This window comes from Lepidochelys kempii, chromosome 10, assembly GCF_965140265.1.
Source record: "Lepidochelys kempii isolate rLepKem1 chromosome 10, rLepKem1.hap2, whole genome shotgun sequence".
Classification (NCBI taxonomy): domain Eukaryota; kingdom Metazoa; phylum Chordata; order Testudines; family Cheloniidae; genus Lepidochelys; species Lepidochelys kempii.
The window spans coordinates 83,252,222-83,268,769 of NC_133265.1; the positions used below are offsets into that span (position 1 = coordinate 83,252,222).

Below are 16,548 nucleotides of genomic sequence, written 5' to 3' on the forward strand. Positions count from 1 at the left end.
ATGTGATCATACAACAAATCTCCCCATCACTGAAAATTTCATTTAATTGGGAGACATCGGCATGCTCCTTAAAGCACTTCTCCCCTCCCCCCTCTGCCCCATTTTAAGAAATCATGCTTTATCTAAGGCTTCAGAATGTGGTGAACTCAGCCAACATTAATTAACACTTCCCCCTCCTCTAAAGCAATCCTGCTTCCTGCAACCTGGCGGTGTGTGCAACTCCTGTTGATATCAAAACAGAGAGATCAGTACATGCCACTAATAACGTAGGCCGAAATATCACTATCCCTTTTACCTTTGTAGTGTAAAAAATGTTGCTTATGCAAAATAGCTGCCCATGAAGATTTATTTGTTGCAATAAGAATATGATTATTTTCTCATTTTGGAGTTAATGCAACTTGCAAGAGTTTTGAGAATTCTTTAGTACATGTATTTAAATTGGTTTCATATTTTGGATAGGAAGTCACAGGGTCGCGTTAAGTGACTCATTTAGACATAGTTGGCTCTTTCTCCCCCTATTGTTCATACGGAATGAAATGAAAGAAAGGGCATTCATTTTTCATGAGTTTAAGAAAAGTCCTTCAGTTCTGGTTCTGCCTCAGCTCTTGGGAAAGGAGAATTTCTCTGTCATCAGATCCACAGACTGAAAAATGGATAATCCCTCTTAACCTCTCAAAAGACACAGGCATTTTTTTCCCTTTGTCTACAGTTCTCGAAGTCAGACACTTAGGAAGTGTTAGATGTAGGCTACGTAATTGGACTGTGCTTTAGTTCAGGGCAAGCTGTAGAATGGGACTGGTGTCACCTCTGACCTGGTGATGTCATCACTTGCGCTAGATGGGAACAGAGCACTTGCATTCAGAATGAAAACACTATTCTCCTTGGGGTCCGAATGTGTGACATCCTCCCCGCCCATCACTCTGTTATTTCTACACTGCTGCTGCCAGTGAAGAAGCCATGGTTTAAAGGGGCTGTTTCTTGTAATGTGTAACCCAGCTTAAAAGCAGATTTAGTGATCTCTGTTTACAATGGCACCTCTAGAATGTGTTTCTCTTTAACCATTTGATGGATTAGCCTCTCACAGCTATGAGCTGTCTGCAATTTTACAGCCATAGTTTCTTCTCCAAAATAATCATTTCCAGAAAGGAAAGGATAAAGCTGTGTAAACGCCTATATTATAAAAGAAAATAAAAATGTTACATAGTAAGTTGCGAGGAGCAAGAATGCAGCATGGACTAACAAGAGCCAGATCTTCTACATCGGTATACTGAGCTATAGAACATCATGGCCAAGATTTTCAGAAGTAAACCACTGAAGCTAGGCTCCTAATTCCATATTTCGAATAACTGGCCCGATTTTCAAAAGTGCTGAGCACTGTTGAGTTGAGCTGAATGTTCAGCTCTTATGCAAATCAGCCCGCTAGTTTGGGTGCCTCCGGAATCTAACTTTAGACACCCTGTATTGAAAATCTTGGCCCATGTTTCCATGGGTAAAACTCTCCTGGTTATTATCAGAAATACATTTAATCCACAAAGTCTTCAAGAGATTCTGCTGTCTCTCTGTTAAACCTCTCTGAGACACAGAAGATTACCAGGTCTTTGGAAAGTCTTTGATTTGCTTCTCCCAAAATAATTCACATTTTACAGTTCCTTGCAAGAAGTGCACACTTAGTTGCAAACCACCCTTTTTGCACTTACCAGCAAAGCACTGTGTGTGCTTCCCATGCAGGAAATGGTGCATGTCTTAAAGAAGCCAAAAATTGGAATCCAATATGTTCACTGGGCTGTAGCTCCTATGAATGTGTCGGGTTTTGGATTCCTGTATGCACAGGTGCTGGAACTAAGGGTGCTGGGGGTGCTGCTGCACCCCGTGGTTTTCATCATATACACGGTTTGCAGTTTGGTTCAATGGCTCTCAGCATCCCCACTATACAAATTTTTCCAGCCCCCCTGCCTGTATGCAGCATGCAGCCCAAGATGCTTGTAAAAAGCATGAGGGAAGACAGGTCTCTTTATGGCTTAGATTAATGGACTTTCCAGTTTATAAGTCTGGCCAACAAACCCTTGCATGAGGACAGCCACCAAAATAAGAAAAGGAATTAGTATAATAGCATTGTGGCTGTTCCTGCACAAATGTTAAACACACTGCAAGGTAATCTATGGTAATCAGCATTTTTTAAAGGGAATTTAGTGCTGACTGAACAAGTCAACAGTAATGCAAGTTTCCCCACACATCTCTGCTCGGTGTTGTATTTAGGCCACTGAAAATAAATCGGATATTATTATTTGTATTACAGTTAGCAGCTAGAGGCTCCAACCAACACCTGAGCTCTAATGTGCTGGGTGCTGTATAGACAAGGCATAAGGGACAGATTTAAACACTTTTCAGTCCCTGCCGCCTCAAATTCCCTCATCTAGAAAGAGTCCCCCTCAAGGAGAATAGCAACAGGCTCAGAATCAAGGAACAGAATCTAAAGAAATGGAAGTTGTGTCTTTATTTTTCTCCCTATCGCTTCCAGGGCTCTGATGTGACTAGCCCGTAAACATGAATTGTATTTATTCTCGATCATCTCAGCCTGCCACAGTCCATGCATAAGATCCTGCCTAAATGCTATGGTGATAGTCCCTTTAGAAATGCACACACAGGGGACTCTGATATCAGTTGTGATGGAAAGTAATCAACAACAAAGGTGTTAAACCATTTTCTTTAATGACAGTCCACAAGAGAGTCTAGTTTCCTGGTTGCATGCATACAATGTGCACCCTGGCCTCTGCATTATAACCCTGTATTTACACAGCATTCCTTATCAGACGTTGGAATGTAGTTCATTGGGCTTAATCACTATAGGACAAGGACCAAAAACGAAAATGGGGGATAGCAGGGCAGGAAGCTTATATCACTTAATTTATACATTTCTTTTTGTAGCTGTACACGCTCCAAGTATTTTATCTTCTCCCTCTTAATACAGTGACCAAGGACAGAGCTTATTTTAAAAGGTCAGAAAACTATAAAGAGAAGTACATATTTTCTCTCTCTCAGTTTCACACACAGATATACATTTGCCAAGATGAACAATATCTATATATTCAGCTAAAGAGGCTATCAAAGGCTGGATTAAAGACGGACATAATGGGATGATATTTTGGAGAGGGGGGCAAATTTTCAATGGAGTTCTGCCAATCTGTGTGATCTACAGCCTATCAGATAGAAAGAGCCAACATGGACTTCATCACAATTAAGCCAACATATTGCCACATGCTTACTTGCTCTCTAATAAATCTATTTTTAAAACAACAGCTGTTACATCTGGAGCATTTCACGAATGCTTGAGCAGAGCTGAGCTATGAGTGGGAATGACAGCAGGCCCCAATCCTGCAGGTGACCCCAACGTGGCAGCTCTGAAGTCAACAGGGCTCCATGGGAGCACAGAGCTCTGCCCACCCAGAGACAATTGCAGGATCAGGACTTTATTCTGTACAAGCTGAAACCCAGAGGAAAAATATCCACAAGTCCTCTCAGTAATGAATCCAACCCATATTCTCTAGTTATAATTCCAATGTAATTAGAAGCATAGGACTGGAAGGGACTTCAAGAGGTCATCTAGTCCAGTCCCCTACACTCATGGCAGGACTAAGTATTATCGAGACCATCCCTGACAGGTGTTTGCCCAACTTGCTCTCAAAAACCTCTAGTGATGGAGATTCCACAACCTCCCTAGGCAATTTAAGTCCATTGCTTCTTGTCCTATCCTCAGAGGTTAAGGAGAACATTTTTTCCCCCTCCTCCTTGTAACAACCTTTTATGTACTTGCAAACAGTTGTGTGCCCTGTCAGCCTTCTCTTCTCCAGACTAAGCAAACCCCATTTTTTCCAATTTTCCCTCATAGGTCATGTTTTCTAGACCTTTAATTGTTTTTATTGCTCTTCTCTGGACTTCTGTCTTTCCTTAAATTTGGCACCCAAAACTGGACACAATACTCCAGTTGAGGCCTAATCAGCACAGAGCAGAGTGGAAGATATTGCTTCTCATGTCTTGCTTACAACACTCCTGATAATACATCCCAGAATGATGTTTGCTTTTTTTGCAACAGTGTTATACTGTTCACTCATATTTAGCTTGTGACACACTTATGACCCCCAGATCCCTTTCCGCAGTGCTCCTTCCTAGGCAGTCATTTCCCATTTTGTATGTGTGCAACTGATTGTTCCTTCCTAAGTGGAGCACTTTGCATTTGTCCTTAGAGAATTTCATCCTATTTACTTCAGACCATTTGTCCAGTTTATCCAGATCATTTTTAATTTTAATCCTATCCTCCAAATTATTTGTAACCACTCCCAGCTTGGTATCATCCTCAAACTTTATAAGTGTACTCTGTATGCCATTATCTAAATCATTGATGAAGATATTGAACAGAACCAGACCCAGAACTGATCCCTGTGGGACCCCACTCGATATGTCCTTCCAGCTTGACTGTGAACCACTGATGATTACTCTCTGGGAATGGTTTTCCAACCCATTATGCATCCAGCTTACTGAAGCTCCATCTAGGTTGTATTTTCCTAGTTTGTTTAGGAATAGGTCATGCAAGACAGTATCCAAAGCCATACTATAGTAAAAATATACCACATCTACTGCTTCTTAATCATATCTATTCATCTTTGAATTATTTTCTTTAGAGTAACCAAATTTAAACTGTTGAATTCTCCTTGAAAAAATAAAACATTAGCTGATTTACCTTGAATATCTTTTAACAATTTAAGACATAGCAGTTGGTTTCTAATCTCAGTGGTCCATCAGAGGGAGCAATGCAGTCATGCATTAGGTTGTGCCTTTATAAGAAATATTACAAACCTGGGTCCATATCTTGCTATCTTCCTATGGAAAATATAACAGATTTCTGTGGGAGTTCTGCACTCAGAAGAATGTGCCCCGTAATAAACAGGGTAGGTTAGGATTGTTGATTTATTTACTTGTAGCAATTGCTCACCCAGTGCAATTTGTACAATTCAGTAGGTCAAAGGACCATGCTGAGAATGGTTTCAGAGTAGCCGCCGTGTGAGTCTGTATTCGCAAAAAGAAAAGGAGTACTTGTGGCACCTTAGAGACTAACCAATTTATTGGAGCATGAGCTTTCGTGAGCTACAGCTCACTTCGTTGGATGCATTCAGTGGGAAATACAGTGAGGAGATTTATATACACACAGAACATGAAAAAATGGGTGTTATCATAAGTGATCACTCTCCTTACAGTGTGTATGATAACACCCATTTTTTCATGTTCTCATGTTTCAAGGGTGGATGTGTTGTGTTAATACCAATGCATCTCACACTGGATACATGACTGAAAAGAGATAGGAAGTTAGTTTTTAAAAACAAAAAATTGTCTTCTGGCTAGAAGTCCCAGTGCTTCTAGACTGACATTCTGAGATGGGATTGCCTCAGCATTAGCAAAATCCAATCATAACTTTACCATTGCATAGGTGAGAAAATATGTTACATGAGAGAGAGGGATATAGAGAGAGGTATATAGGTGTGTGTATATAGGTATATATAATTCATTTGTGTACACACAAATACACACACACCAGTACATACATATATAAAATTTTCTGTGATAAGGTTTGCACAATTAATTTTAATATGGAAATAGAGTCTGGGCAGCTCTATGAGAGGCAGGAGACTGGGATAATACTTTTTAAAGTCAGAACTGGGACTCAGAAAATCACAAAGGCCAGAGGTCAGAAGCTTAATTCTCTGGTTTTGCTAACTCAGCTCAACGCTGAACTTTTCCTTGTTATTACAAAACCTATACCAGGAAGTTTTTCCCCCCTCCAGCATAAAAGTAAATGCCTATGTCTGAATGGCAGCCATTTAAATGAAATTTAAAGTGACTTTCATGCCAACTTGAAAAAACAAAACAAGTTTTCAGTTCCTAACATGTCAGCACAGCCCTGGCTTTAGCCAGCCCCCCTTCCCCCCCCCCCCCCGCCTTTTTTTTTAAGCAATTGCTCTAGACTAATGTTTGGAATAAACTTGTAATTTGGGATTTGCATCCAGATCGCTAGTTAGGATTCTAAAGAAATAAATACAAAGATTTAACTGAAAGCAGGGCTAAATCACAGGACACCCTCTAGAGATCTGGAAAAGTAGATTTTTTTTCCCAGCACAGGAACAAGCATCTTTCTTTCCGTGGCTGTTAAGTAAGGATAACAAACTAGGGGCAGGTTCGTAATGGTCCTTAATTCCTGTGGTTGTTTGTTCCACAGCCTGAGGCCAGACCTTGACAGTGCTCAGTCTGCTGTACAGACCCAGTTTAGCCTGCTGGTAGAAAGCTCCATTTTGCCTGAGGAGCAGAGCTGACAAACACAATCTTCATCATGGAACTTTAGGCTCTTTTAAATATCCTGGGCCCAGGCCATTGAGAACCATGAGGATAAGAACCAAAAACTTGACTAACTCTCTATTCTATTGGAAGCCAGTGCAGAGAGCAGAGAACAGGTTTGATGTGCTCACGGTAGCCATTGCTGAGAAGATGCACTTCCACGTTCTTGTACTATTTGGAGTTTCCATAGGGAAGGTGATTTCCTGCCCAGATCTATTGCTTTGCTGTAGTCCAGCCAGGAGGTGACAAAGGTGTGCATAACCAAGGCCAGGTCATCGTCCACCAAGGTGGGATGGAGTCTCCTACCCAACCGTCAGTGTGCTATGCAACAATCTTTTCACCTCTGTAATCTCTGATGATATAATTAATCTAATCTTCTTGAGGACAAGAGTAGACCCCTTGCAAATTATCCACTCAGTGTACAGGGACAATAAATGCAATAGAGGGGTCACCACTTGGCTCACACACAAAAATTGAAGCCAAGTGAAAAGTAAGGTAGGCAGGAAAGTTATTGTGACAGTGTGTGTAACACGTGGCCAAACACCACCTTCAGGTAAATCATCTGGAATAAATCTTTTTTTGTTGTTGTTCGATAAAAATCACACCTTTGTGGCTAACACATGTGTAAACAGTGGAATATCAAATATGAGTAAGAAGCTGGTGTTACCTCGAACACGGCATTAGGGAGACCATTAATGAAATATTGTATTCAGTTCTGGGGTCTGCAGTTTAAAAAGGATCAGACAAATTGGAAAGGGTTAAAAAAAAGAGCTACAAGAATGATTAGCGATCACACAGTGGAAGCCTAAAGAAGCTCAAGCTATTTAGCTTAATAAGGAGAAGTTTAGAAGTGACTGGACTGTAACCTACAAGTACCTACATGGGGAGAAGATTTCTGATAGTAGATGGCTCTTTAACAACAGACATAGGCATAATTAGATCCAGTGGCTGGAAGCAAGACTAGAAACAAGATCCAACATTCTAACAGCGAGGGTAATTAATCATTGGAACAGCTCATCAAGGGATGTGGTAGGATCTCCTTCATTTGAAGTCTCATAAGCAAGACTGGAAGGCTTTCTAAAAGTTGTAGCTTAGCACAGTTAGAAGTTAAGGGCTTGATACAGGAATTAGCTGGTGAAATTATCTGGCCTGTATTATGCAGAAAGTCAGACTATGATCATGATGGTTCTTTCTGGCCTTGAAATTCTATGAATCTATAAATAATGGAAACATTGGAAAAAATACACAGTGCCCAATGGATGTCAATCTCAGTATGTCCCCTCGACGCTTTAGTGCTCGTTGCCCAAGGCTGCAGTACAAATCTTATGGGAATTCTGGCTAGCTAGAGCGCTGGACGGCTACAGCACTGGGTATTTTTTAGACAAGCTGTTTCAACCTCTTTGCAATATTTTTGTTTTTTCGTTTCCACCTATTTAACCTCAGTGCTTAATGAACATTATGGAGAGCTCAAGAACTGTCATCTTTGCAACATCCCTACAGAGGACACTTCTTCTTCTCCTTCTCTCTTCTGTTCAGTGTCACTTTCAAAGCGGAAGTTCTGTAAGTACTGAGATTTTAGAGGCAAAACTGAGAAATTCCACAGGAACCTGAAATTCAGCAGGTTTGGGTTAACCTGAGGTCATTCCTCTTGTTGAAGAGTAAATGATTACTGAACCCTGTAGAGGTGAAATGGTTTCACTTGCGTAAGTGACTGAGATAATGGCATAAGATTGTGATTGTGAGCTTGTGCATTCAAATGAACAGTTTTAACCAGTTTTATAACCCAGAGGGTCAATGATCTGTTAAGATTTCCATCACACACCTTTACTTTCAAGGGGGTTGCTCCAGGCTGAAATGTGACAAAAATTTTAGAGGGACAAGGTGGGTGAAGTAATAGCTTCTATTGGACCAGGTTGTGTTGGTGAGAGAGAGACGAGCTTCCAAGCTGACACAGAGCTCTTCCTTAAGTCTGGGAGACAAAGACCAGGTCTACACTACAAACATATTGGTATCATTGCGTTACTCAGGGGTGTGAAAATCACTTCTTGCCTTAGCTACCACCTCTCGGGCAGGTGGATTAAATACGCAGACAGGAGAGGGCCTAATAACGTCAGCCACACTATCAGAGGCTCGTATACCTGCACATCCACCAATGTGATATATGCCATCATGTGCCAGCAATGCCCCTCTGCCATGTACATTGGTCAAACTGGACAGTCTCTACGTAAAAGAATAAATGGACACAAATCAGATGTCAAGAATTATAACATTCATAAACCAGTCGGAGAACACTTCAATCTCTCTGGTCACGCAATCACAGACATGAAGGTCGCTATCTTAAAACAAAAAAACTTCAAATCCAGACTCCAGCGAGAAACTGCTGAATTGGAATTCATTTGCAAATTGGATACTATTAATTTAGGCTTAAATAGAGACTGGGAGTGGCTAAGTCATTATGCAAGGTAGCCTATTTCCTCTTGTTTTTTCCTACCCCCCCCCCCCCCCAAGATGTTCTGGTTCAACTTGGATTTAAACTTGGAGAGTGGTCAGTTTGGATGAGCTATTACCAGCAGGAGAGTGAGTTTGTGTGTGTATGGGGGTGGGGGGGATGTGAGAAAACCTGGATTTGTGCTGGAAATGGCCCACCTTAATTATGCACATTGTAGGAAGAATGGTCACTTTGGATGAGCTATTACCAGCAGGATAGTGAGTTTGTGTGTGTGGTTTTTGGGAGGGGGGTGAGGGGGTGAGAGAACCTGGATTTGTGCAGGAAATGGCCCAACTTTATTATCATGCACATTGTGTAAAGAGTGGTCACTTTGGATGGGCTATCACCAGCAGGAGAGTGAATTTGTGTGGGGGGGTGGAGGGTGAGAAAACCTGGATTTGTGCTGGAAATGGCCCACCTGATGATCACTTTAGATAAGCTATTACCAGCTGGACAATGGGGTGGGAGGAGGTATTTTTTCATATTCTCTGTGTATATATAAAGCCTGCTGCAGTTTCCACGGTATGCATCTGATGAAGTGAGCTGTAGCTCATGAAAGCTCATGCTCAAATAAATTGGTTAGTCTCTAAGGTGCCACAAGTACTCCTTTTCTTTTTGCGAATACAGACTAACACGGCTGTTACTCTGAAACCAGACAGGAGAGAGTCTCCTGTCAGTTTAGTAGCATCTTCATGAAAGCACTACAGCGGAGCAGCCAGGCCGGGGCAGCTGCAGCATGGTACGTGAAGACAAGCCCTGACTCAGGCCACTGCTAAATACAAGGTGGAACAGATAGTTTAGCACAAGTAGTTAACACCTATTTCAAGAGACCATTCAAGGTGCATCCGATGAAGTGAGCTGTAGCTCACGAAAGCTCATGCTCAAATAAATTGGTTAGTCTCTAAGGTGCCACAAGTCCTCCTTTTCTTTTTGCGGATACAGACTAACACAGCTGCTACTCTGAATCCTGTCATTCAAGGGGAAGTGCCCTGTTAACCCCTGTCCAGTCATAGGGAGGAAAAGGGAGGGGCGAAGCAGCTCTGCGGGGCAGATTTGGGTCACAGATTGTTGTAATTAGCCATCAATCCAGTGTCTCTCTTCAGTCCATAATTTTTAGTGTTTTTGCAAAGTCTTTGTTTTTCCTCAGAGGCTTTGGAGATATTCGGCTTACTTCTCAATAGACCCATGCCCTGCAGCGTCTGGGAGTGGGACGCAAACCACTCCAGACACAAGTATGTCTTATGGCCTGACATTGGCAGAGAGCAGCAAACATGCTGAGGGAACCACCTCCCCATGGGGCCTGTACACCGAAGCTTGCCTGCTGACGCACAGGGATAAGTGCTGTGAGGAGGGGAGACAGAACGAGACCCTAATTCCGAGGCAGGGCCATCCTTACCCATACGCAAAGTACACAGCTGCATAGGGCACCAGGAAATTGCCCCAAATTTCCTGGTGCCCTGCGCAGCTGCATGCTGCTCCGGCCCCTGCTCCGCCCCACCCCGCCCCTAGTCCACCCCTTCCCCACAGCCCCCGCCCCAGCCCCGCCTCTTCCCGCCCCCACTCCACCCCTTCCCCAAAGCCTCCGCCCCAGCCCCGCCCCACCCCGCCCCTAGTCCACCCCTTCCCCAAAGCCCCAGCCCCGCCTCTTCCCGCCCCCACTCCACCCCTTCCCCAAAGCCTCTGCCCCAGCCCCGCCCCACCCCGCCCCTAGTCCACCCCTTCCCCAAAGCCCCCGCCCCAGCCCCGCCTCTTCCCGCCCCCACTCCACCCCTTCCCCAAAGCCCCGCCCCTGCTCCGCCCCAGCCCTGCCCCCACGCCACCCCTTCCCCAAAGCCCCCGCCCCTGCTCCGCCCCAGCCCTGCCCCCACGCCACCCCTTCCCCAAACCCCCGCCCCTGCTCCGCCCCACCCCACCCCTAGTCCACCCCTTCCCCAAAGCCTCCGCCCCAGCCCCGCCTCTTCCCGCCCCCACTCCACCCCTTCCCCAAAGCCCCCGCCCCTGCTCCGCCCCAGCCCTGCCCCCACTCCACCCCTTCCCCAAAGCCCCCGCCCCTGCTCCGCCCCAGCCTTGCCCCCACGCCACCCCTTCCCCAAAGCCCCCGCCCCTGCTCCGTCTCTTCCCGCCTCTGCTCCGCCCCCAGCCCCGCCCCTACTGCCCTGAGCTCTGCAGCAGGGCTGGGCCTGCACTCACCGGCGGTGGGAAGTGCAGCGACCCAGCTCCAGCCGCACCACCAGTGAGAGCTGGGGGGTGGTTTCCGCCCTACCCCCCAAGCCAGCCCTGCCCCCCCACAGAGTCCTGGCTCCCCCCCCCCACACACACACCCCATGGGGGGGCTGCATAGGGCCCCAGAATAGCTGGAGACGGCCCTATTCCCATTTTGCAAACAGTGCTTTCAGAATTCAATGCCTAGTGCCATGGACATGTTTAGGAACGGGAAGCCAAGCTCTATTGACTAGGATTTGAAGCTAGACAAGTTCAGAAGGGAAATAAGGTGGGATTTTTTTTTTAAACAGTGAGGGTAATTAGCCATTGGACCAACTTACTGAGGGACATGGTGAAGACTCCGTGACTTGAAGCCTTTAACGCCAGACTGGTTATCTTACTCAAGGATTTGCTGTAGCTCAAGTGGAGGTTAGGCCTTGATGCATAATTTACAGGATGGAATTCTCCGGCCTGTGCTGGGCTGGGGGTCAGACTAGATGGTCAGAATGGTCCTATCTGGCCGTAAAGTCTGGGAAGCTATAAACACAATGAAGTTACTCCACTTTCTCAAATGTCTGTAGCTCTCTATGAAAATACCTGATGTCTACTAAAAAAACCAACAACCCATGTTGACTACTGAGCCATATGAAAGTGTCCAGTGATGGCTTCTATAGTACCAGTTCTGCAGTACAGTGTCTGCCGTGATTTTAAATCACCTACCGAACAAACCCATTAAAGCAATGCTAAGGATCTGCTTTATACCCATTAAACTCAGGCGGAAAAAGGCCAGCTCAGGCACTCTATGGCTCAGGGGCCAGACTATGGGATACAGAATCTCTGGGCAGGTGCCGAATGCCATCACACTCTGACATCTGGTCCTGTAGTGAGGTGCAGGCCACTTCAGGGGACAGGTTGAAAGCAGCCCCTCAGGTCCCTCAGGACTATAGTGCTACCTTTGCATGGTAATTGGAATGGGGGAAGTGGACAGCTCTGGGTATCCTGTAAACCTAGGCAAGAGCCACTCACACCCTGGCCCTTTGCTTATAGAAACCAGATAGGGAGCAGATTTCTCATTAAGATCTTGAGCCAGTTCACACACACACGGATGTGGAGTTCCTGAAAACCGCAGCCTAGGCTTTCAAACTCACCCCCCCCTCCCCCCAGCAGCCAATGATTTTAGTACATCTCAGCTTTCAAGGAGTTTGAATGGATTCCGCAACTCTGCTGACTGGGCTGGACATTGTAACCATGCAAAGCAGCCAGCTTCTAGCTAATGGGGGCTCCCTTTAAGTAGATGCCCTGAGGGGAAGGATAGTAGAGGTTGGGTGTTTAAACAGCTTTTCACCAGTGAGCCAGCAAAATGAATTAATGGATAATGACTGGCATTTAGGGGCTTAGTCTATTGTAAACAGGTTTTTCAAGCCCCAAAGAATTATTGCCAAGCAGGAATAGCTGAGGGAGAGCGCGAGAGAGAGGAAAGATCTCCACTGAAATAGGAAATTCGTTTAAAAAGCAGATTGGCTTTGTTAGTGAGAGGCTGGGAGGCCAAGTGTGGAATCTGAAATGGGCACAACAGTCTCTGTTTTCCACATTGCACAACATTCTTTCCATTAACAACTGAGGATAAAATTCTCTCTCCTGGGAATCAGGGCATTGGCCTTTCCCTAAACAAAACTTTTTGTCCCTTGAACTGAGGCAACATGAAGTGATGGTCAATGACCAGTATCCCTCCAACTCAGTACCAAATCGTGATAGTAAATTTAGGATAACAGTGTAAATAACAGGAGATTTGTGCTTAGTAATCAGACCTCTTCTGAGTCTATGAGACTTGTCCAAGTGTTTAATTCTGCACGATGGAGGGCAGTTACTAGTGGAGTGCCTCAGGGATCAGTCTTGGGACCAATCTCATTTAACATTTTTATTAATTACTGACTTTGGCACAAAAAATGGGCGTGTGCTAATAAAATTTGCAGATGACACAAAGTTGGGAGGTTTTGCCAATACGGAGGAGGACTGGAATATCATACAAGAAGATCTGGAGGACCTCGTAAACTGGAGTAATAGAAATGGGATGATATTTAATAATGAAAAGTTATGCATTTAGGGACTAACCAGAAGAATTTTGCTATTTTGGGGGATGTATCAGTTGGAAGCGACAGAGGAGAAAGACCTGGGTGTAGAGACGGGGAAGTATTAGTACCTGTCTACAAGGCACTGGTGAGACCTCATCTGGAATGGTGTCTACAATTCTGGTCTCCCTTGGAGTAGGTGGGTGAAGTTCTGTGGCCTGTGATGTGCAGGAGGTCAGACTAGATGATCATGATGGTCCCTTCTGACCTTAAAGTCGTGAATCTATAAGAGGGTGTTGCCCAAGAGTGGACAATACAGAGAGAATTAGCAGATTTCCACCACCACACATCAGATCTATACTTTGGGAAGGATCTAAATTGTCCTTTTAAGAAGGAGTCCATTTACTTTAGTAATTCCTATAGATTACAGGGGGAAGTCGAACTGGGCAGAGGTGCTGTGATTTAATGGTGTTTAAAGTAGCCATGTGCATGGGCGGAACGTGACTCCCGAATTTGGGGAGGCTGGGTGCGAGCGCTGGAAGCTCCCTCGAAGTGGGGCAGCCCACTGGTGCCTGAACTGTGACACTGCCCCCTGCTCAGCCTCCTCCCTTGAGGCCCTGCCCACACTCTACCCCCGTTCCACCCCAGACCCTCTTGGCCCCCTCCCCCAAGTCCCCTGCCGCTCGCACTTCTCTGCCCCCTCCCTTGAGGCCCCCTCCTCCTGCCGCTCCTCAGCGGGTGGGGGGAGCCTCAGGGGAGGGGGCAGAGAGCTGTGAGCAGCAGGTGGGAGAGAGCAAGGGGGGGCATCAGGGGGAAGAGGTGGAGCGGAGGCGGGAAGAGCAGCAGCGTGGGCAGGGCCATGAGGGAAAGGGACGAGCAGGAGTGGAAAACCAGAGCACTGAGCCATTTGAGCTTTGCCCATTGCTAGTTAAAATTTCATGACAGCTTGGAATATTTCAGCTGAACGAGAGGAGCATTAATCTGGTGAGTATGACAAACTCACAGGTGACCTTGCTCACTGAGTTGATTGATTCCTGTGCAGCATAAATCTAATGTTCCCACTGAGACAGGCAGAGTGTTAGCATAAAAACTCAAGAGGGGACAGTGTTTGCGTTTATTAACAGCTGACCCGTGACTCAAACAAGATTTGGGGCACACTGATGGTTTTAAATTAGGGTCTGAAGATGGGAGGATTAGAGGAAGATCATAGTTAGACCAGCAGGGTTTTGTGACTATATTGTCAAGGAATGCTACTGTGATGCGGTAATCCATAATGGATAGTATCTTAAACCAAGGCCAAAAAGCTGATGTTATTCTGATTAAAAGCCATCCAGTTAGTTCATGGTGCTCTTGTAAGAATGTAAAAGAACGCAACACTCCTATGAAAATTATGTGCCATACAGACTCCGGGGATGGAGCATTCATACCCAGAAGTCACCTGGAAGCATTCCTCTGAATTCCAATAGTAAGGTGAATGACTGGCATCCACAATGCTGCACTGTGCCACATACTTATGATCCAATTGACCATTATCGTATAATTCACTGATTTGGAAATAAAGATAGAACAGTTAAGGGACAGACTCAGGCAGATAAAATCATTGGTACAGATCTGCCATGAGTCCCACTAATAATAATAATTTGCATTTATATAGCACTTAAGACTTCAAAGCCATTTCCAGACATTAACTGATTACCAGTAATCTCTGCAAGGAGCTGAATGACATCCACTCCAACTGACTTCAGTGGGAATTGCAGCAGTACATGTCTGATTAAAGAGCCTGCTGTGAAATTGACATATGACAGAACTTAGCCACCCCAGTGCCTTTTAGTGTCCCAAAGACAGGCAGCGTTATCCCATGAAGTCGCTGTGGGGGAGGATTCTGTCTCTTTGATGTCAGCACAGAGCCCCGCCCCCATCTATGCAAATCTTGCTACTCAAGCTTTGTGGCCCCATAACTGATAAATAATGAATAAATATGATTATTCTAATTGCTTGATTTTGCTAAGTTGATGTCACAGGCCTTATCTGCGATGGGTGAGTTTCCATTGGCACTTAGATTAGATGGGAACAAATCTGAACATTCAGCCCTAAGGGAAAGAGGACTCCGCTTTCCAGGGCTGCGCTGGTCTTTGTTCCTATATTTACTTTACTGTCAGCCAAATACAGACTTTTGCATCAAACCTTGTATTCAGGGTAATATTATTTCTGTCTTTTCATTTTTTCTCCTTCAGCCTTTATCTGTGAGCGGGACCGCCTCACGTTCAGTTTTTGTCAAACCCTAAGGATTCTGGGAAGATGCCATCTTCCAACTGTCAACGTGCAGTGCTGCCGAACCTGCCGCCAGCCTGGTCACAGTGCTCGGGATCGTGGGAATGAACGTGTCTCCAGGAGGTGAAACCATTTAGGTAGAAGGACCCTTTATGGGGAGGGGAAAAACAGAGCTATAGAAGCTTCAAGAGAACATACATTATGCAGTGAACAAAAGGAACTCCTTAAAACTAGGTTTTGCCACGTGGTCTGTTCAAATAGCAATGCAGAATGTAGCTACAAGTTCCTCCACTGGGGATTTTGTATGGTGCTCTTTAAAAACACAGGGAAGATTTTTTTTAGAAAAAACTACACTACATGGTGCTCAAATGATCAGCCTGAGAAACAGAGCCTAGCTCTCACTAGACAGCACTCAAAGTCCTGCTAGTTACCATGGAGAAATGTACTATTTCCTAGCAAGTAGCTGAAAACAGATACAATTTTCCATATCTCGTGTCATGCCTAATGTTAGACAATATACAAGAGAACATTTTGGGAAACAAACTTAAAACAGAATAGCAAACATTTTTGGGAGATCTCTCTAAAAGACGCATGGTGCTGTCATTTGACATTTTCAGCATTTGGTTGGTGTTGGCAGGCCAGCACAAAACTCTGACCAAGTGACTTTTTATTATTAATTATTATTATTATTATTATTATGTATAAGTGAGCATCTATGATTCCAAACAGTGTAGCTTTTGCCTTTTTCCTTTTTTTCTTGAGGGACTCAAAGCTGGCAACCTACTTTTGTAATTTACTGAAGAATGTTTACAAATTGAAGTTAGCTCTACATAATTTAAGAAACTGAGACAGATCAAAGTGAGCAAGGAAGCAAAATACCTGCACTAGTCATTATCACCAAGAGTATTAGGCTTGCAGATCCTCCAGTATGTCTGAGTATTCCTCGCCCTTTTAATGCTGCTGCTGGTTTTCTGTGTAAAAGTGAGGGTACATATGAGCGTGTTTTGATGGAGGGTAAAGGGGTGAGGAGATCAACACATGAATGAAGAGACAAATTTATGTTGGAGGAAAAATTACATTGTCCCCTGCATATATTTGTAAAGAGTCCAGAATACTATCCTAGTCTAAGTCATGAAC

At 44.6% G+C, this 16,548-nt stretch overlaps 1 protein-coding gene across 2 annotated transcripts in view; it reads left to right on the forward strand.

Annotated features, from left to right (window-relative positions):
* Positions 1 to 15,716, forward strand: part of ADAMTS7 (ADAM metallopeptidase with thrombospondin type 1 motif 7) — a 139,775-nt gene extending 124,059 nt beyond the window's left edge. For both annotated transcript variants that reach the window (XM_073304523.1, XM_073304524.1), the window contains 2 exons: positions 7,825 to 7,941; positions 15,375 to 15,716. In XM_073304523.1, coding sequence (XP_073160624.1) covers positions 7,825 to 7,941; positions 15,375 to 15,538 — 281 coding nt within the window. In that variant the 3' untranslated portion in view covers positions 15,539 to 15,716. The remainder of the gene's footprint in view (positions 1 to 7,824; positions 7,942 to 15,374) is intronic.
* The last annotated feature ends 832 nt before the right edge of the window (positions 15,717 to 16,548 follow it).